General features: G+C 46.1%; 1 protein-coding gene across 4 annotated transcripts in view; it reads right to left on the reverse strand.

Moving 5' to 3' along the window:
• Positions 1 to 23,155, reverse strand: part of LOC138260780 (uncharacterized) — a 294,177-nt gene that overhangs the window by 123,835 nt on the left and 147,187 nt on the right. For 3 of the 4 annotated variants that reach the window (XM_069209232.1, XM_069209233.1, XM_069209231.1), the window contains exon 4: positions 7,318 to 7,506. The exons of the other annotated variant lie outside the window; for it this stretch is intronic. In XM_069209232.1, the coding sequence (XP_069065333.1) occupies positions 7,318 to 7,506 (189 nt within the window). The remainder of the gene's footprint in view (positions 1 to 7,317; positions 7,507 to 23,155) is intronic. 4 annotated transcript variants of the gene reach the window in all.

Genomic DNA, 23,155 nt, shown 5'->3' on the forward strand with positions numbered 1-23,155 from the left:
CTGAACACCTGTTCATTCTGGCGGCGGTGGCAAATGCAATATGTGTTCCGTCAATCACACCAATTATACTGGGGATATGTCCCATTGCAAAAAACACGTGGCCAAATCCTCAACCTGGGGGAATGCAATGTAGCTGCACATGTGTTTTATCAGGGAAGACAATACTCTTGTCAGCACTATTGAGAACATTGGCTCTGACATTCCTGCTGCCAAGCCCACTGTCACTTGGAAAGAACCAGTTGCCAGGAAATGGAGCACTGATAGAACCTGCAAAAGAGGGGGGGATCCCAGTGGGGAGACAGATATCAGATATCAGATATCAGGTCAGGCTCCAATTGGGCACACAGCTCTCCGATTTTAGCCCTGCCCAGTCTATAGGTGAGTATTATGTGCCTGTCCTCCAGTGTAGCAAAGTCCACCAGGGGTCTGTACACAGGGGTATGTCTCCATCTCCTATTCATCCGCAGTGGTAGGAATCTATGGGACAAAAGAGTGAGGAGCCTGTCACAAACTGAACAATGGACCCACAACAGTAGTTTGCAATCTATAGACATGTAATGGGTCAGTGTGATTTGTCCTGTATGTGCCTATTTCTTCTGTGACACAGCATTATTCCATAGGGCTGCCCCCCCTGAAATGGCATCCGCCTGTCCTGTGTGGAGGGACAGCTGAAAGTGAGGTAATTCCGCTGACATTGTGCGCCGTGGCGGGAGGCAGTCGGGAACGGCCATGCAATGCCTCATTGTTTAATATTGAGCCATATGCGATACAGTGGCCAATGGTGATCTAAGCCGGCGGTGACAGTACGCACCGCCAAAGACGTGATCGCCATTTTCTATCATATTCCTAACTTGTTTCCTGACCTTCTATAGGAGTGGACATACACAGCATGTGCTGCTGTGACCTGTGTCTGGGACCTTTCACGGCCTGTGTGCCAGGGGAAAGGGCCTCAGCCTTCACTTTGGAGGAGCTGGAGAGACTGGTGGATGGGGTCCTACCCCAATAGGACTGCTGTATGGGCCTCCACACCAACAGATGAGTACACTGTGGGCACGTTGCATGTGGCATGCATGTATGGAGGTGTGTGTGATGGCACCGTGTAATGGGTGAGGGATGTCCTCCTGGCTGGGTACACATTAAGTGCTGGGCTATGTGTGTGCCAATAGTGCTGTAAAATGTATGGTGTGCCACTTGTGTAACTGGCTGGACTGTTTATCTAATAATGTGCTCCTGTCTGTATTGCCTCTGCAGGTCAGCGCCCATCAAAAGAAGGGTATATGGAGTGCCATTGCCAATGACGTGGCGACTCTGGGGGTCTATGGCAGGCAGAGCACCCACTGTCGCAAATGGTGGGAGGACCTGAGACGCTGGGCATGGTGACTGCGGAAGCCCACCTGGGGTTCGCCTCCCAATGAGAAAGGGGTGCCCGTCGAACTCTGACCCCCCGATGGCCTGCATACTGGTGGTGGCCTATCTAGAGCTGGATGTGCGCTTATGGGCAACACAGCAGCCACAAAGGGGTGAGTACAGTGGCTATCATTACAACTTAAGCATGGTGGGGTGGTATCCGGGTGGTGGTTGTGTGTCAGCGGGTGCCCCTAGGCCAGGCCAGACATTGCAGCATAGGACCTCTGGTGGCTAAGGGTCTGAATAGAAAATACTGCCTACCTAGCTTGTTAGCATCCACTACTGGCCCGGGCAGCGTCGGTTCCAGGTGTGCTGCGGTTGGCGGTGTGTGCTCCTCCTCATGCCTTGGTGGCTAGCAATATCACTGGTAGTGCAATGCATAGTGTGTAGGCCTGTACCCCATGAGTGAGGGTGCTGTGTATACCAACGGTGTAGTTGGTGTAGTCATTTACCCAGTGTATCCTTTGTCTCTCTCCCCCCTTTCTTGTTTTGTCACCCTGTCCCTATGTGCATTAGCATTATCTGGCAGAGGAGCAGAGGCACCAGTGACAGAGGGAGCTGCATTCCACAGGACCCCGGAGGCAGAGTCCACCGACGCTGAGGGCACCAGTGGAACGGAGGGCGAGGAGAGCACCACGGCGGAGACTGGAGGGGACAATACAGACTCTGATACCTCCTCCGATGGGAGCTCCCTGGTGATGGCAGACACCTCTGTGACCACCCCAGCTACAGGTACAGCCGCCACCCGCGTACCACGTACCAGCACCGCCCTCTCAGCAGCCCCTCAGCGAGTTGCCCATGCCCACTCACCCAGGAGGGCATCTCCTTCACCCAAGGCACCTCAGGCGCTGCCCTAATGAGCCCTGCTGCCCTGACTGAGGAGGCTATTGATCTCCTGAGATCCATCTCTGTAGGGCAATCAACCATTGTGAATGCCATCCAGGGGCTGACAGCCCAGATGCAACAATCTAATTAATTCCTGGAGGGCATTCACACTGGATTGGCAGACCAACAGAGATCGTTTCAGGCTCTGATGGCCATTGTCCCTGTTTCTACTGTCCCCCCTCCAACTTCCAGTTCCCAGTCCCATTCTCCTCAACCCCAACCCATCCCACGCACACGGCTAGACGAGCATGCACACAGGCCAACACCCAGGAGTGTCACAGGCAAACATAAGCACCACACTTCATCCCACAGGCACTCACACAAACAACATCCATTTGCAGACACAACAACCTCCACTATTTCCACTGTCTCTCCCTCCTCCTCCTCCACCTCCCACCCAGTTACATCCACACTCACACCTGTATGCACTACATCATCATCCACTACCTGCATCACCAGCACACCAAGCAGAACACACACCTCACTGGCAGACACCCCCACAACATCCATGCACACGTCTCCTGTGTCCTCTCCCACCTTGTCTGCCCCCCCCTCCTAAGGTACACAAACGCAAGCACTCAGACACCCAACAGCCATCCACCTCACAACAGCATACAACCCATGTACCTGCACCCAAATCCAGCAGACAAACACTTCCAACAATCACTCCTTCATCCTCCACTCCCCTTACTTCTCCCTCTTCCCGTCCCAATGTCCCTAAAAAGCTTTTCCTTTCCAGCATTGACCTCTTCCCTACACCCTGCCCCCACCTGTCCTGCACATATGGCCAGGGTATCAAGAACCCAGACAACCACCTCAGCCAAACAGTCCACGGGCCCAGTTCCATCAGCACCTACTCATGGAGGAAAGGATTCCAGGCCACAAATACTGAAGGGGAAGGAGCCTGCACCAGCCAGCAGAAAGGGGAAGGAACCCGCACCAGCCAGCAGAAAGGGGAAGGAGCCTGCACCAGCAAGCAGAAAGGGGAAGGAGCCTGCAACAGCCAGCAAGAAGGGGAAGGAGTCTGCACCAGCCAGCATAAAGGGGAAGGAGCCTGCACCAGCAAGCAAGAAGGAGAAGGAGCCTGCACCAGCAAGCAAGAAGGGGACGGAGACTGAACCAGCAGCTGTCACAGAGCCCCCACCACCAGCCGTGGCTGTGCAGCCATCAGTGAGTACACGGGCAGAGCAGGAGCCTCCCACTACCACCACCACCACCACAGTACAGTCATTGCAGGGTGCAGGGGCTAAGCAGGAGCCTCCCACTACCACCACCACAGTGCAGCCATCGCAGGGTGCAGGGGCTGAGCAGGAGCCTCCTACTACCACCACCACAACAGTGCAGCCATCACAGGGTGCAGGGGCTGAGGAGGAGCCTCCCATTACCACCAGCACCACAGTGCAGCCATTGCAGGGTGCAGGGGCTGAGCAGGAGCCTCCTACTACCACCACCACCACAGTGCAGCCGTCACCGCCGGGGGACGCCATGGGATAAAGCCTCCATGGGCTGCTGTGCGGCCTCTCCCCTCCAGAACCAGTGGGCAAGCCACCCACTTGAGAGACTGTTGCCTTGCACTCCCTAGGACCAAGCACAGGGCATGCTGCCCCTCCAGAACCAGTGGGGAAGACACCCACTTGAGAGACTGTGGCCTTGCACTCCCCAGGACCAAGCACAGGGCATGTTGCCCCCTCCAGAACCAGTGGGGAAGACACCCATACCATAGACTGTGGCCTTGCACTCCCCAGGACCAAGCACAGGGCATGTTGCCCCCTCCAGAACCAGTGTTTCCGCATCCGGCTGAGGTGCCACCCCCTCTCCCTGAGGTGCCTGCCTATTTGCCAACTGATGCCACTGCAGTGCTCTCTCTGTGTTGGTGCAGGTAACCAGTGGGGCCTTGGACTTGGCCCTGTGGCCATGTAGCCTCTGTGAACTGAGGACTGGGTAGTGTCCCTTTTTTCTACATTTGTACATATCTGTTGCATTGACAAATTGTATTATTATTTTTGTGTTGATCTTATTACAATCACTTTAGTCAATTCTTGTTGTCCTTGCATTGTTCAGACGATTTTCGGGGATAAATTGTTTTCTTGTGCAGCTGGTTGTGTGTATGTTGTGTGTGTATGGGGTGTGTGTGGTGCGTGTGTGTGTCACTCTCGTTTTCCTCCCCCACTCCCTTGTGTGCTAGGCGGCTGTACTCACCACCATCGTCTTCCCCAGCACTGGTGTTCGTGGTGGAGCATAACGTAAAAGATCATCAAAAATACTTGCAGTTCTGGTTCCATGGTGGCGTGGTTCTTCCCTGTGTCTCCAATGGTGAGTCCTTCCACTTCTGTAATGTGTTTCTGCCAGGCTGTTGATGGCGTTGGTACCACCCCGGAAAAGATAGCGGATCGTGTTGTCATATTATGGTGGGCAGAACTTTGACTTCTGCCTGGCTGTAGGCGGCTACCACCGTGGTGAGGTTGTTTCCGCCCTGGATGCCGGTGTGGTACACTAGCGCAAAGGTGTGGCCTGATTTTTGTGCCCCTGAAGCACTATGATATCACGGAAGGGGCTGCAAATGCTGGTGTGGCCCCTTCTATAATACTGATAGCACTGGTGCACATGTAGCACCAGCATTATAGTGAGAGGACACTCCATCATTTGTGTGGGGACGTGGCCCCTCGCAATTGAGTGAATCACTTCGCCTCCACACCTGCACCCTCTTACAGATGCAAACGCAGAGGCAAACAGGTTGTGCATTTTCAGTGCGCCACATAAAGGTGGCACATTGCCAGTGCGCTCCCTGATGGCAGCCCTCGTGGGGGTCCATTGAGGCCCACCAGACATCCCACTGCAGGCTGGTGCAGTCACTCCAGGTACTCACCTGCAGGTGCACCTCTAACACCTCTTTAATGGGCATGGAGAAACACAGATCGGCTTTGAACAGCTGCTCTGTATTTCACAGAATGCACTGCCCCCAGGGCAGCAGCAGTTCATGGCTGCCATCGGGGCAGCACTTTTATTGTAAAAGGGCACACTGTTACTTGTTCCTCCTGGAGCACCTGCTTAAAGGTGTGCTATGGCTCAAACAAGGATACTGCATGGGCCCTAGTGTTCCATCCAACATTAATCAATTATCCATGCCTTTAGTATGAAGACTAACACATGATTGCAACTGTAGAGTGCCTGATGAGGTAGCCAACATTTTACTCTGATATCCAATTTTCCAGTTGGACGAAGGAGATTCATTATATGCCTATTGAGCAACAGAATACTGTATTCAGTGACTACAGAACTTTTGTTTTCTTATTTGTGAAGTAATTTAGAACCAACTATTTCTTCTCTGTACTATCCTTAGAGCCTACTGGGGCAAAGGCTTAGAATATCTGCATAAACTGACAGAACACTGCACTCCAGCTAGAAATCTTCACTCAACCTCTTCCCATGAATCATGAAGACAGATCGTTGGGAGTCAAAGGACCCAGATGGTGAAATGCGCTCAGCCCTTCTTTAAGATCTCAGCCCAACTACATGTGATTCAGGGAACTCCTGAAAATTGACTATTACTACTTGTTCTATAATGAACTTTGCATTGGTCAGTGATCATGATTAAAGAAAATTGGATACAGACATTCACCCTTCCGTTTGAACACAAACTTCATAAAACAGATTTTTTGTTACATATCTGAGCACTCTGAAGTGATTGTAAGGTCCTATGTAGCAAATTACAGCCTGCAAACATTTAAAAAGCGATTTCTGTCATTCATTTCAATGTGTGTCATATTAAGGCAACGTTGTTTTATTATTTTAAATGTGCCATTGTCATTTCAATGTATCATATTAATTTTACAATATATCAGATCAATCAATATCAATGTATGGTTTAATTTGAAAGCAAAGCATTATCATATTACTTTCAGATATCATCATATTAATTTCCAGTATATGTTATTTATTTTAACATGTCCTATTTCAATATGTGTCACATTTAGTCCAACATACCTCATTTTCATTTTAATATATGCAATGCACATTTCAGTGTGTGTTGTATTAATGCAGAAGGTTGCTACATAAATTTGGAATATCATTCACTTCAATGCTTGTCATAATAAGTTTAGTGTAGGCTTCATTCATGTGATGTTGTATTATATATATTAGTTTGTATGTGGCAACACTTTTTTCAAATATATTCCTCTTTTTTGTTTAATTTCTACAAACTTTAAACTAACTGTCAATAAAGTAGCAAAACCAGTAACAGTTCTTCGGAATGCCCAAACAGCCTTTATAAATCGAAAGACATTTAAAACCATGATTTGATCGAGCACAGAAAGCAAATGTCGTATAATTTCATCTTTTTAAAGGTTCTTTCCTTGACTTAAATATTGATGTCCATACCAACTGCTGATCTTCCTTAACAAAAGACAATAACATAAAATTATTTTCCCTTCTACTCAATTATACCATGTGCTGGTATTTGCTATTTTGGTCTCTCTTATTCTATTTTATTCCATTGTATTCTGTTCTTTTATTCCTGTGTTTGTTATGTTCTTCCCTATTCTGCTCTGCTCTACTCTATTCCATTATATTTTTTTCTATTCCTTTTCTATTCTATTTTACTCTACTTTATTCTATTCTATCAGTCATATTCCTCCATTTCTACTCCAGTCTATTCTATTTTCTTGTACTCAATGCTAATGATTCCTGTGCTGCCTGTTAAATTAAACAGAATTATATTTATATGTATTTTAAACATTCTTTAAAAACATAGACTTTGCAGCCATGAGCCAGAATGAAAGTCAGACCACACTATACATAATTGCATGATTTAGGAGACGACTGTAGATCGTCCAAAAGCCATCTCCTAATGTTACTAAGAGAGAGTGTTAAATGGTGCAGATTCATAGTAATACAAATATTGGCCATGTAAGTTTTCTAACAATGTAAACACTGCAATCAGCTGAGACCTTATACTGTGGAAAGTGGAGCTCTCTTACATGCCTTAGTGAAATTACGATAGCATATTTCTGCTTCCTTGTTACTCACAGTGAGCGGGACACTAGAACCTCCTCCACTTGTCAATGGAGGCATGGGTGAGGTCGAGATCTCAATGGCAGCATCACAACAGCCCAAGCAGTGATCAATGGTGGAGTTGGCACTGCTTTCCAAGTCTAGTTCACCTATTGCTCCAAGTCCAGGTTCTAGTTTCATGGAATTGTGGCTGTGATTCATATCCTATGACGAAAGACAGAAAGCGTAAGGGTCTAAAAAGTGAGGTCCGCCTTTGGTCTAGCTTAAACCACACCCCATTGAGCTCAGCTGTTATCACCAAAGGCTTTTTAAATCAATTCCTGCATAACTAGGTAGTAAGGAAGATGGTGTAAATGCTATTCAGATATGACTCAGCCCAAGTCAGGGATCTAGCCCCAGACGGCTGACAATGCTAGGCGGCTGAACACAAATGGCCAACGCATCTGATATTTATATTTTCGTGTTGACATAGGAAGTTGTTACAATATGGTATTAGAAGTGATGGGACTATTTACATCTGTGCAAATTACTACTTCACATAGTATTCAACTGTATAATATCACATGATGGAATAAACATTTCCATTACATCTTTTTTGCAGTTAAAATATCACCCCACAACACCCATTGCACTACGATGGAATCACTTTTGTGCTGCACCACATTGATGTTTCTGCCAGAAGCCCATTAATCTGGATGGATGGGGTCAACCATACGTAGAGCTGATCTGAGTCTTGCATCTGATTAATCCATGCAGCTGCAATGAATGGTGACACCACCCGGAAAGCACTAAATTGTTCCACAAAGGAGGTCTAGTTTCTTAATTTTATCAATCTACAGAGAATTGGGGGTGTAGCTGAGAACCTTGATATTGTCCTTTGCATATCTTCTTTATCCAGCTGAAATGAGACCTCCTCCAGACACATGAGGGGATTTGGATTATCCATCATATCAGTGTGAGCTTGGTGTACTGTGAAGGGAGTCTGTGGTGAGGCCATGGCTTTGCTAGTCAGAGCCTTGGGACCTGTCGCACTGAAAAGAACGGGCCCAGCTGGAGCAACACAGCCTCAAGGATGGGGCCAGTGAACTGTGTCCCAGGGCAGCAGCATTTTGGTTAACCTGGGCCAGCAAGGCCCCCTGAGAAGCAGGGGGCTAGCTGTGTGTGGTTTGCATGGACAAAGGGGGGACTGTGACACCATAGGCCAAGGAGAAGAGGCCAGGGCCTAGCCCCAAATGGCCTGCGTTAGCCCTGTATCCCTTGTGGGAGCCTCTGGAGCTGCGGCTTCAGACATAGCTTGCTTTGTGTGGTCACCTGTAAGGGACAGTAAGGTGGGCTGGGTTGAGGTGGTGAAACAATGTGTAGGAAGACCTGCTGGACTGAAGTATATAAAAAGCGATGGATGGAATGCTTGAATTAATATCAGCCACTGGGATTTACTTGGACCACATCCCAATCCACTGTTATTTTGTACACCATGACACCTCAGTTTGGACACCGCCATATACAAATCAGTCTTGACCCTGCTCTAGTGGGAACAATTCAGCCCAAACCGCCAATCCAGGTCCTCCCTGAACTGGAACACAAGCAACTCAGGACTGGTTTCACCCGAGTTACAGCTCATCAGCCAGCTATGTCTTGGTTTCAGTGACACAGTGTGCACAGGACCCACATCTGGGCATTCCTGTCTCACTTAGGGTGGCACTGTAAAGCATGGAAAAGTGTGATGGATGGAATGCTTAAACTTAATCTCTGGCACTCAAGCCCTGAGTTATTACGAGTGGTTACGATTAGTTCAAGCATTCCGTCCACCACTGTTTTGTATACTTACAACATGGTGCAAGGGTGCCTACATTGGTGTGAGGCTGCCAAAACGGCGCCAGCAGAGGGGGAAAGGACAGGAATGCACTCTATTGTAAATGAACTGATTTGCTGGACAGAGCACTGACATAGAGACAGTTGAAGGTCCCCTGGCCTCTTGTGTAGCAGCTGCTGACTTGGGTTGTGCTACTGCTCCAAGCTGGAACCTTGGAGGGAATCTACAGGCCAGGAGGCTAGGACTTAGTAGAGTGTGGATGGTGAACAGTCCTGCCATAGCTTCTCATATGATTACAGCTATAATATGTGTCTGGGGCCCCAGAAAGTCTGCCCCAGTTGTCACGGGCACAGAAGGAGACCTCATGCAGACAGTGATCCTGACAGAATGACTGACGCTGGTCCCACTCAGCCCTAGCTGTGTAATCCAGGGGTCCACTGGGTCACAACACCATCAATTAAGGCAGTCTTTGGAGAGCAGTGACACTGAAATATCCTAGATATGGGGACATTGCCAGAGATGACTCTGCAACTCTACGTGCAGTTGTGTGGGAATTAAACTACGCCAGAGACAGCAGTTGATGCACCCCCGCTCTCCCTTCAGACCAATACCCTACTCTGCTGCACAAATGGGTAGAGACAAACAAGACCCCCAGCCCTCCAGAGGAAATATTTATAGGTACACAATACTGAACTCTATCATAAGTGCACAAGGGATATCTGCAACACATTTGTTGGCGGATGAGGCACCTCCTGACTGCACAGCCTCAATTCTACAAGCCATTCAAGAATTGAGGCAATCACTTGAAGGTAAGATAGCAAAGCTGAGCCTGGATCTCTCCCTGCTCAGGCAAGACCTCAGAAATGCAGAGGACAGTGTGTCAGTGTTCTGCTTTCCCTCTTCTCTCATAACCGAGCTTACAGAACCTCTCTGGAATGCACTTCTGAGTTTAAAGAAGACATTTATTGTTGGTAATTCCCTACCCACAAGTTCCTGAGAGACGAAATTAGTAGATTGGAAGCACACGTTTTAAAAGTAGTTGCAGCAATGAAAGCAAAATATATCAAAGTACTTCTCAGTTGCAATGTACACAGCAAATATAGGTGATAATATTGTAGCATAACTTCAAAGCAAAGCATAAAAGTCAAATTCATCACCGTAGGGCCTATAGTTCAGCTTCATCTTTCTGGGGTCTGCAAGTTGATGACTCTGGTCAACAGCGAGAAAGAGATTCTCTACTCAAACGGGAGGCAGGCAACTGACGTCTAGTTCCTGTCTGAAGTCAAGCAGATTTAATCTAACTCACTGTAGCCCAGAGTCATCCTTAAAATCAAACTCAGTGTGAGAGCCGAAGAACCTTGGAGAGGGGCCAATTCTCTTGAGCTCACTCGCTCTCAGACTGGATTACGAGGTAAACACAAAATCTACGTGCTCTTATCAGATAAGGTCTGGTGTGAAGAAAACAGCTTGGTCCATCTTGTGGAAAAACAAAACTTGGAAAAACACAGCTCATCTGCAATGTCTCAACTGCAATGTCTAACTCCACGTTAAAGCCAATAGGCAGCTAACCTAAATATCAAATGTAATGTCTAATGTCATGTCAAAGCCAATAGGCAGCTAAACTGAATATCAAATGTAATGTCTAATGTCATGTTAAAGCCAATAGGCAGCTAAACTAAATACAGAATGTAATGTCTAACGCCATGTCAAAGCCAATAGGCACCTAAACTGAACACAACATGTAATGTGCTACTGGTGAACATTAAGCAACTAATATGCGCAGTGGTGAAACACAAAGTCATTGGTCAAACACAATTAATAGCATCACAGTCAGGAACTGAGAATTGTATCTCAGAGATTGAAGACTATTCAAATATTTCAGACTCGTATCACTTGCCTCCAAAATGTGGTCATTGAGCTTAAAGCACATGTGGAAGATGCTGAAGGGTGATTTAGGAGGAACAACATCAGGATAAAGGGTATCCTGGAGGGCTCAACTCCCACGCAATTCATTACTATGTGGTTATGGTCCAAGGTCCTGGGGAATGCAGTATCATTATGTTTCTTTGTGGAAAGGGCCCATAGATCCTTAGTCCCACGTTAACTACCAGGAGCACCACCATGGCCCATAATAGCCTGAATTTTCAACTGTGCTGACAGGGAGGCAATCCTGTAGGCAGCCTGCAATTAAGGGCAGTAGTTAAATTCCTGGTCATACCTTTCTAGACTATACCCTTAAAGTGCAGCAGCAACAAAGCTCTTTCCTGGAAGTCAAGCAGAAACTATGTACCATGCAACTAAAATACAGCTCTTGTTCCCAGTGTTTATTAAGGCATTTTTCTTCAACACTCCTGAGAGTGCCAATGATTGGCTGGAGGTATGGCTCAGTTTCTGACAGAGACGATCACTGCTCTCATGTTCATAGCCAGGAGCAATGAGACATGGGGCTGAAAATAGTTATTGTGGTGAAGTCAACAGAATATACAGCATCATCGCTCTGAGGATACTGCCCCGAAAAATCAAAACAGCTATGTCCCTTGTCGGAAGGTGAGCTGTCTGGTGATATGATGAAAACCTGCCTGTTGTCCTTAATAAGGTCTCCTATCACATTGGGGCATTATTTGTATGCCTTATAGATGTGCCGATTTTTGGGGGAATCAATGTACATCTATTGTTAGCCCACCCTTCATTGTGTGGTTTGAGTTAGGAAGAATAGTAGTTGGGCCTAGATGGAAAGGGACCTGGGTCTAGTTCAGTTGCCCAGATAGTGATGGTGTGTAGTTACCCATACTACAGATACATGTCCTATTCAGGGCCAGTGGTACTTGGAATGGCAACCTGTGGTAATACATCGCTGTGAACAGCCCACTACATGAATAATCCCTATCCTTGATTAATATTTTCTCCCCTCCCCAATTGTCAATAGACTTTCTCAAGTCCGTTACCAACCTCCTGATGCCACTACCTAAAGGGCCTTGGGTGCCGGGGGAAGACTTAAACTTCAACAGGATATGTGACTGGGTGGCCAACAGATCTGGTGGGATGGATCAGGGGCACTGTGGCCAGACTTGATTGGCTAAATGTCTGGAGGCGAAGTAACTTTCTGATATCTGTAGAACTCTCCATTCAAGAGAAAGGTGTTTTACATTCTAGTTTGGCACTCAACGTATTTTTCCATCTGGATTATTTCCTTATGCTCAATTCTGAAAATTACAGGGTGATGGAGAATCGAATACTGGCAAAGAGACCTTTGGACCACTCTCTGGTGAAGCTCAATATTCAGTTTGGGCCTGAACACACTGGAATGAGTTGAAATCTCAGCATATGGTGGCTGACTGACCCATTAATACTCTTTACACATGCAGGCCATCTTCCAGCAGATGCTGTTGAAGGAGGCAAGAGGTGCATGGCTTGCTACTCAATGCCACATCTATGAGTGGGGCGACAAAGCTTGTAAACCACTCCACTGGCTATGCACAAACGTGAGTAGGTGGGACCTTATTGCCTTTATCACAGATGGCAAGGGAAATGAGGTGAGAGACAACCCCAACACGGTGTGATGCTTTAAAACTTTGTATGCTGGCCTTTATTCCTCATCCACTGAACACAGAGCTACTGAGTTGGACAAATTCATGGCTGATGTCCCAGTAAGGAATAGGTCATTGAGGACAGGGATCTCATAGAGGAAAATATCACTGCTGAGGAACTGGGAGATGCACTGGGTTATGTACAGTCAGGCAAGACTCAAAGCCCCAAGACACAAAGCACCTTTTTTAATGGTTTCCAAGTCATGGCTGGGAGGACCCCGGGGAGGTTTTCTTGCATGCTCTGAAGTGGGGAAAGCTACCACCTGATTTATGTTTGGCAGACATAGTGGTCATACCTAAGCCTGATCAGCCCCTCAATCTCATTCATATCATCCCATCTCCCTGCTCAACATGGAGGCAAAGATTCGGGCTAAAGCTGTCACCAACCATTTACGTAAGGTGATAGGCTTGTTGGTACATATGGAGCAATCTGTCTTTATGCCTAATCAGGCCACCAGGCATAATATCATGCACTATGGTTGCACTGCTGGCAGGCTGGTGGTATCCCGGGAATTCTTTCTTCCCGACCTCATCAAGACTTTTGACTCTTTGGAATGGGACTTCTTGTTTTAACCTCCTCACCAAGATGAACTTTGTCCCTAAATGTTTAAACTCTGTAAAACTGATACATAGGGATTTGATGGTGTGAGTCTGGATAAATTACTCCAATTCGGCCACTGCTTGATGCAACGGGTCACCTACAGGGGTGACCTTTGTCAATAGGACAATAGGAGTTGTAACCTCACGAACTTGTCTAGAAAACACACTCCAGCGGGTGACTTCTACCATACTGTCTGGTGAGAAGGCCCCTTCTGGGAGAGGTACTTGGTTGCCTGGAGAGGTGGGGGCTTCCTAGGGATCCTAAAATAACTTTATTACACATCACAAATTGCTGAGATAGTAACAGATACAAAATCACTTTGCTGTGAATGGGCCTTGTGATCGTTAAGAGAGACATTGCCAGATTGTGGAAGGCCTCTGAGCCTCCACTGGGGGAGATGTGGCAGAAGGGAATTTATCATTGTATGAACATTACAAGGTCTGGAAAGATGGACGTCTATTGAGATATTTTCTCCTCAAACCCTATGGTAGCAGAATTTGGACTTTGGACCATGAAATAATACTCATTCAGACCAAAAAGGGTTACAATGGGGTTAGTTGAAGGTGTTGCATGTGGTGAAGTTGATAGTGTCAGGTTAATGAACGGTTTATATGAACTCCATTCTTAAGGAAATGTGCTAATGCTTATTAGTAATGGGATCATGTGACTATACCTCCTTTGTTTGTAATACCGTGAAATTAAATCAAATGTGTTATAAAAAAATCTGTAGGGATTGGCAGGCACAAAACCTTATGTTTATTGTTAGTGGAGAAGATTCAACTCTAGCTTCCTCTGAAGAATGGCAGGTTGCTGCTCTCCAGTCAACAAATGTAATGCTCTACTGAACAACATGTCTGGTGTAAGCCAGGAAAGTTTTGTCATTCAGCTTAATCAAGATGTGGTGTTTGTGTGAGGTTTGCCAATAGCTTTGGTACTTTGGTTGTGTGTTTTAATTTTGAGCAGTTACAATGTAAGAAATGTGCTTGAAATAAGTGAATGCAAGCCACTCTGACTTCCAAAGCAAGAGCATTTCAAACGTTTGCAACAATTTTTTTATCACTTCACGCTACTGGTTGACTTTGTGCAAAGCATGGAAATGTCATTGGTGAAAGACAGCATTTGTGGATTGTTTTACACATTTGTGACACTGCCAAATTAGTCTACCTACTTAGAGTCCCTTTTGAAGCATTGTGGTGTGAGTCAACAGTAGTTAGGGGTCATGGAGCAGAGGCAGGATATCACCACATTTATAGGGATACATGGATGTTTTTGCTCGGTTCAAGGAGTCCTGAGGGTGGGGCCCATAGTGTTTGGACAGGATGTTAATGTCCATGAGGCAGAGGAGGATATGGGCTGCAACTTTTCCTTTATTCTGAAAAAACAGCATAACTACCTGAGAAACAACTGAGCGCTGCATAAACTCTTGGAAAACCTGTGTTGAAATCAATGAACCGGTTCAGACCTCTGCTTTACATGTACACATGGGATGACTAGAAGTGGGACATACCACTTGTTAAAGGATTGAGAGGCACATAGGGAACAAGCAGTAAGAACCTGCCAACTGCTCAGTAGGTGATAAATGAGGGTCGATTTAAGGAGGTGATTATACAGGCACAGCCAATTGAGAGTCCTAAAGGAAGATTGTTGGGTGACTAAAATGTCTCAAATGGCTCAGAGACCAAAAAGGTTTTTGGATACATAGAACAGTGCAATTTATTGTATGACATTCACAGACACAGAAGATGAAACAGTGAATTTCCTTTGCTGACATTTGCAGAAACAACAAACAGAAGAAAAAGACACAACTTCCATAATATAATAAATTATCTCTTACTAAATGTCTCCATGAAGGAGGTACTACAACTACCATGTGGGAACCCCCTTCACCTGTGGCAGCTTATAATGGGCCCTTCAACTTTACCCTCTCAAAAATTATACAATGTGAGATTCACTCTAGATTCAACGTTGTTGCTGATGCCACAGCTAAACAATGTCACAAAGAATGAGTTCTACAGACTGTGAATCCTTTAATCATCTCTCTATTCCTCCTGCTTCAACTTAGGCCCTTCCCATGGAATGGTCATCACCAGAACTGACAACTGCACAATAATCTAGGGAGGCTTTGCTGCCAATACTACGGTCAAGTTAACAGTTCAGGATCATGCATACTGTCATCTTTAGCCTAAAATACACAAACTAGGGGTTTATTTATAACTTGGCAGGTGGCCAGCCTCCGTTCTCCCTGCAGAGGACAACCCACTGAATGTAGAGATCCCACCAAGTCAGTGAGGATAGTATTGAGGACAAACTTGGCCTCTTACTAGATTGTCAACATTCTAAATCAACTCCCTTGTAAAATTCCAACTGTAAAGGGGAAAGGGGACGCAAGGATAGACTAATATCCAAGGAAAATAACTTCACAGTCCTGTCACAGAAGGTACTTCTCAACATATATCCCTCCCTGGGGCAAATATAACAAACTATGCATAAGATAACATTGCAAAGGGAATACAAAATAAAATAGGATTCTCCAATAAGAGTACAAAGTTAATTCACAGACTTTTAGCCGTTGTGGAGGACATGTATTTATGGTACTGTTCCTCCTTTCTGGTGTTTCCATACTATTCTGGCTACTTTTATCTTTGGAATATGGATTCTCCATGACACTCACCGGACAATGAGCTATCCTATCCATGCTCCACATTTTACCATCTTCCAATATTACAGTGTTTTGATTTACTCTACAGATTTTAGATGGTTGGGAAGCTTGTTGAACTTGTTCATAGAGGGAGTTTTACCACTACCCACTGTCCTATCTTCCATTTTTGATCCTAGGTGCCCCATTTCTTGTTGTATGAGGTTTTGTACTTTTGTTGGTGAGCATGAACTGATTCTGCCATGGCTTCCCTATTTATCCATACCGGTTGTCCTCCATTGAGCCAACCAGGGTTGAGTTTAGAGCTTGGTTTCTTTCCTCTAAGGGACATGAAGACGATACACCTGTTGTTGAACTAAGAGAAGTGTAGTATGCCCATATGCTGTCTCTTACGGTTGTCTGTATGTTTTTTTTGTTGTTATGTAAGTCAATTGGATAGTTTCTTTTATCATTTTATTAGCTCTTTCTACCAATCTGTTGGCCTTAAGACAGTACAGAGGTGTATTCATGATTGATTGACTGATTGGTAGGGTTTTAAGAAAGTTTTGAGTTTGCCTGACACCAATTGTGCCCCATTGTCAGTTATTATTGTGCCAGGAATGCCTTCCTGTAAAAATGTGTCTGATAGAAATTATATTAATGACTTTGGGGCTGATTCCAACCCTGGTGGTCCGAGACCGCCAGGGTTGGGGACCGCGGGAGCACCGCCAACAGGCTGGCGGTGCTCCCAAGGGCATTCTGACCACGGCGGTATGGCCGCGGTCAGAAACGGAAAACCGGCGGTTCCCCGCCGGTTTTCCGCTGCCCTGAGGAATCCTCCATGGCGGCGCAGCTTGCTGCGCCGCCATGGGGATTCCGACCCCCTCACCGCCATCCTGTTCCTGGCGGTTGTGACCGCCAGGAACAGGATGGCGGTGAAGGGTGTCGTGGGGCCCCTGGGGGCCCATGCAGTGCCCATGCCAATGGCATGGGCACTGCAGGGGCCCCCGTAAGAGGGCCCCACCAAGATTTTCAGTGTCTGCCATGCAGACACTAAAAATCGCGACGGGTGCAACTGCACCCGTCGCACCCTTCCCACTCCGCCGGCTCCATTCGGAGCCGGCTTCCTCGTTGGAAGGGGTTTCCCGCTGGGCTGGCGGGCGGCCTTCTGGCCAGCCCAGCGGGAAACACAGAATAACCGTGGCGGTCTTCTGACCGCGTAGCGGTATTCTGTCGGGGGAACTTTGGCGGGCGGCGGAAGTGGAATCACCCCCCTTTGTTCTTGTGTTATTCACAAATGTAGTTTAAACCCAATGTAAACGATAAGCACAAAGATGAATTTGTGATTTATTCAAGTAATGTTGCTAGGACCCACTAAATCTAATCCTAATTTGTCTCATGGATAGATGGTACATCCTCTGAAAGTGGAGCTTTCCTTGTTATTTTAGATTTATCACTTTTTCCACATGCATAACATCTCTAACTTTGTGTTCTATCATCTTATCTATGTTGGGAAACCAGTATTCTGCCCTGAACTTGTTCTTAGTTAGGTTTCTTCCTAGGTGACCCTCATGTGCCATGTTTACAATACGTTCACTTAAATCTTCTGGGGGTGTAATTTTGTTACCAGTCAATATGTACATTCCTTGAATAAACAACTCATTTGTTACTTTCAATACAGTTGTAATTGCTCAGCAAATGCTTTGCATTTTTCAAGCCACCCTTGCAGTTTTTCCTCTTAACACCTGATAAGGTTACATCCCTGCTGGCACTATCTTCCCATTCTCTTTCTAGTATTGCAGGGATAATAATGGAAAGAACAGTTTCATTAGACGTTACTGTGGAATTGGGAGTGGAATCAGGAATAGGTAGTCTTGAGAAGCAGTCAGCTGCCTGATTCTTTGCTCCTGGCACATACTCTGTTCTGAAGTTATAACCTTGCAATCCTAGCATCCACTCGGCTAGTCGCGGAGTGATGTTCTGAATGAGTATTAACGGCTTGTGATCTGTTCTTAGTAAGAATGGTAAGCCCCAAATGTAAAACCTGAAATGAATAATGCTCCAGAAACACACTAGTGCTTTCTTTTCGATTGTGGAATATTTTAATTCTGAGCCTTTAAGTTGTCTGGAAGCAAAGGCAATCACATTTCCTGTTCCTTATACTATCTGTGGTAGGGTGGCTCCGAGACCTATGTTACTGGCATTAGTTGTTAAAATTGTTGTATGGTTAACATTGAATGTGCCTATTTCAGGGGTGTTAACAATTGCTTCCTTGACTTTTGTAAAAGCTTTTGTATCTGTATATTTCCGTTCAAATAGCATACACTTTTTGAATAGTAATTGTTGGATTTGTACAGTGTCAGAAAAGTTCTTCACTAATTTTGGCATATAATCTGCAAGTCCTAAAAAAGATTTAGGTTCTACCTTGTTAGAAGGTGTGGGGGCAGTTCTCACAGAGTCAATGAGGCTGATTTATGGTTTAAAAACATCGTTAGAAATGGTGTGGCCAAAGTAATTAACCACTGTTACACCAAACTTTTTTTCTCTTTTTTATGATTAAGCCAGTTGATTGGAGCTCCTTGAGGACCATTCTCAGATTCTCATTGTGTTGTTTTTCTGATGACATAAATATTAAAATATGATCTTGGAAGCACAGTGTGCCAACACAGACTTTTAGTACATGCTGCATTATCCTTTGGAACACCACAGCAGCAGAAGCTAATCCAAAAGGAATTTTTCCAAAACGTTACGCTCTAAAGGGTGTGGTGAAAGATGTTAGTGGATTTGAATCATTATGGAATGCCACTTGGTTGTATGCTGCTGCAATGATCACTGACAACTTGAAAGCAGAAAGTAGACTTGCCTCACGACCTGTAACGTGATTAACCTCACTGGACCCATTTGAGACTTCATTTCTATATTAGGTTTTCATTTCTTTTATACATTCAGTGGTATGTTCTATTCCCTTGGCAAAATCTATCACTTCCTGTAGATTGGAGTTCAACGCAAGTAGTTTCTCCTGCACTTTAGTATTGTTTGTGCACCTTACCTGTTGATCACATATGAGGGAATCAGTGAGTGGTCCACATTCACACGTCTGACAACCCGCTCAGTACAGCAATATAATAAGTTATTTTCTTGTTCTTGCCTTGTGCCCTACAAAAAAGTATGCCTTTCTAAGACTACATTTAATTTCTCTTTGAAGTAATCCTCTAACCTTCTCAAAGTGTTCTGATATGCATCTAGTTGGCCTTCTCCATCTCCTTCTTCCGTTAACGTGTGTTCTCGGAGATCCTCATATATTTTCCTAGCATAAATCCCTATATTGTGTAGTAAGATGTGCTGTTTTCTTATCGGAGTCATTTTTCCCTCCAATTGAAATGAGATATTATTAAAAAATGTTATCCAATGTTCCCATGGTAGATCTGGTTCTCCTACTTCGTTAAGGAACTGTGGGGGCTGATTCATATTACCAGCTTCCATAATAACTAAAAAAGAAGTAATGGAGAGTTTAATGTAATGACAACGGAAGGCAAGAAATCTAGGCCACTGAATAACTAGTTTCTTGGATTGTAGTAACTGTATATAACCTCAAGATGAAGCACTAAAACAATAGCAAATAGGATGGAATTACTTGAGTCAATGCATGAATATTTGTAGAAGAAGGGGTTACCAATCCTAAGGCCTTTGTAAAAGAAGGAGTTACCAATGCTAAGGCCCTTACACTTTCAGAAGAAATATTACCATTTCCAAGGATTAACATAAAAATATAAAAGAAAGCAGAGGCTCTTACAAGGAATTATTAGAATTGCGATTGGTAATAAACAAATACCATTTTACATCGAATCCTCTTACTGTGCTTTAGAAGAGTCAATAAAACAATCCGGCAAGTACTCTTTCAACAGAAGTAGTTCTTGTCACATTTGCGAGCAGTTTCCTCATTGCAGAAGGTGGGGCCAGAAAAGCAAGATTGAAGTTCCTAACAAAAAAACTGACAGGTCCTTTTTCTACCAAGGTAGTTCCTGTCACATGTGCAGGTGAATTCCTCATTGCAGAAGGTGGGCCAGAATAGCAAGATTGAAGTTTCCCAGTTAGCCTCCCAGTGAGAACTCTGTAGGGGAAACTCCGAAGGTGTGCAGAACCCCGGTAGTGTGTACAAAGGCCAGAGCAGGTAGCTCTGAAGATCTTGACAGGCTGAGGCACTCTGGTTGACCAAGCAGACCTGAGGGAGTGTACACGAAGGCCAGCACAAGCGTCGCTGAAGGAAACAACCAAAGTCAGCACATCAGACCAGCAGTCCAACAGTCCTGTCAATGGAGGAACTCTGGGAAAGCATGTCATTCAGGACAGGCGTCGACACCAGTAGAGCCATGTTGGAGGAACATAGCTCATACCAGTAAGTCTATTTCAATATGTGGAAACAGTAAACACATAGCACGCGCCGCTACAATTCCAATGCATCATTTTATGCTGTACAGAAACCGTGACCAAATAGTGCTAGAACAACTCAGTCACTACCCAATACTCTGGATAATGCTGCATGAAGTTACTTAGACAGATTACCACCACAACTATGGCAGCACCAATACATTTTCAGGTATAGGTGCACAGTGATGTAACGCAGAAATATGCTGTGAAGAATGTAGGTCACTGGAGGCGTAAGGGCTGTAGACAGCTGCATACAAGACGATGCAATTATGGCAATGTTATCCTGAAGAATTGAGTTCAGGAGGCAGACAGGAATACACCCATGCAGGAAACACTCCCTATGCACCAACAGATACAATGTCAGACAGTCAAGAACGGACCACTGACAATTTGGAAGTGGAAATTAGACTTGCTATCAAAAGTGATGAGAGCTCTACAGGGGTGAAGGCAATCAGCTGTCTGCTACACAGCATCCTATCCTCGCCACCATCAAATATTGAGGACAAACTCCAACATAGGCAAGAAGATGAAGGTTTTAATATCCAGTCACAAGTGTAGCACAGTACAGTGTCTCCAGTCTGACCTAACAGGGCCTCTGACCAGACCATCAACCTTCTAAATCAACTCTTTTGGAAAATTCCAATTGTAAAGGGGAAAGGGGAGGAAAGAGTAATACCAAAGGGAAAGAACTTAACAATCCAGTCACACAAGGTACTTCTCAACAAAAAGGTTTTCTGAAAGTGCTTCAGTTGGTGAGGCAGAAACACTTTCCCCAAAACTGCAGTACTGTTCGGCCATCGTGTTTTGGTGGCACACAACACTTTCCTGCGTTTCAGAAACAAATCCCCAAACAGGGTTTTTTCAGAGAAACAATGAAGAAATGTACCAGAGTTTTATGTCTTTTCCTTCCTGGGAACTCTGTAATTCTCATGGTGGTCATAGGCAGGAAAAATAAATCTTGAAGGGCCCATCTATGCCGGGCATGTCTTCCAATGTTCATTGACCAACAGTCCTATGCGCTTTTGGTCAGCCAGCTGTGGTCCACCATAGAAAAGGATCCCGGTCAATTTACAATAGAGTTCCAGCTCTGCCACAATTTAATTAACCCTCTATATCTTGTCTGCACTTATGTTCCTCTACTAGCTTTTAACCAAAAGGTCAAATTTAGGACGTTAGCGCTCATGTTTAAGGTCCTTCATGGTTCAGTGCTCTACCACACTTCAATCCTACAATTAAAGGTGAATGGGTCTTCAGGGAAATACAATAATTTTCCTAATAGGAAAGCAACGGGGGTGGGACTTAGACTTGCGTGAGGAGGTTGGAGGGGGGGGTGGGCTTCTCCTGTGAAGGCAGTGGGGGGTGTTTAGCTCAGGTGGAGCTGGATGCCTTAGGCTCTGAGCGGGCCTTCTTCTCCACCAGAGAAGGGACACAGGAATGGGAAGGCTGGACCAGGGTGGGCTGTGATGTGGAAGGAGCGGAAAGGGCAAGGAGGTGGGCACGTTTGGGGACAAGACGGGGTGGGCCAGTGGGTTGGAACAGGTCTGCAGGGGAGAGGAAAAGTTTCTTGGGAGCACTTGGGGTGGACATGGATGAGGGCGTGGGAATAGAGGCAGAGGGAGTGGATGTAGGTGTGCGTGTAGTGGGTGCAGCTCAGTATGCTGTGGTGTGGTGGATATCTGATGAGTGGGTGTCTTGGTTAGTTTGTGTGTTTTGGGAGGTGGGGGGTGGACACAGTAGGAGAAGACAGACAGCTAGTGTGGATGTATGTTGGGTGGTTGTCTGGAAGTCTGGTGAGTGTGCTGCATGTGTCAACAACTGTAGAGGTGGTGAGTGCAGGTGTGGTGTATGGGGTGCATATATGGCTCTCTGCTATTGTGGAGAGTGCAGGAAGAGGAACAGTAACAGTGAGTGAAGGTGCAGTGCATGAGGGTGTGGATGTAGAGGGGACGGACAGGGAGGTGGGAGAGGCGGGAACACTGGGGGAAGTGGACGTTGTTGTGTGTGTAGGTGTCTGTTGGCTGTGTGAATGCTTGTGGTGGGAGGTGTGGTGCTTGTGTTTGGAAGTGTGTTTCTTGTATGTTGATGTGCCTGTAAGCGGGTCTGATTGTGTGCTTTGGACGGGTAAAGGGAGTGGGGTGCTGGAAGGGGTAGAGGAGGTTGGATGGGGGACGGAATGGCCAGGGAAACTAGCTGCCATCCAAGTGGAGGCCAGAGCCTGAAAAGATCTCTGTAGGGCAGATACGGCACCATGAATGCCATCCAGATAGGCATTGGTCAGCTGCACCTCAGAAGCCAGACCCTGGATGGCATTGACGATGGTTGTCTGCCCAACAGAGATGTTTCTCAGGAGGTCAATAGCCTCCTCTGTGAGGGCAGCAGGGCTGACTGTGGCAGGGGAGGAGGTGCCTGGGGCGAAGGAGACGCCCACCTTTCTGGGAGGGCGGGCACAAGCAACTCGGTGGGGAGGTGAAGGGAGGGCGCTGATGGTATGGGTGGTGGCGGAAGATCTCACGGTAGTGGTGTGTCCACTAGGGTCCGCCACTGCTGGAGGACCCCCAACGGAGGAGGTCTCAGAGTCACTACCTCCTGTGGTAGTAGCCTCCCCAATGGAAGTCCCCTCACCCTCCCACCCGCTGGTTCCCTGGACGTCCGTTGTCTCTGCCTCGGAGGATCCGTGGGCCGCTGCCTCCCCACTTGCCGGTGCCTCAGCTCCCTCGCCGACTGTTGATGCTGTACCACACAAACACAAGAGAACAGGGATGGGGCGACAAAACAGGAGAGGCACTTGT

The sequence above is a fragment of the Pleurodeles waltl genome, chromosome 10 (assembly GCF_031143425.1).
Source record: "Pleurodeles waltl isolate 20211129_DDA chromosome 10, aPleWal1.hap1.20221129, whole genome shotgun sequence".
In the NCBI taxonomy this organism is placed as follows: domain Eukaryota; kingdom Metazoa; phylum Chordata; class Amphibia; order Caudata; family Salamandridae; genus Pleurodeles; species Pleurodeles waltl.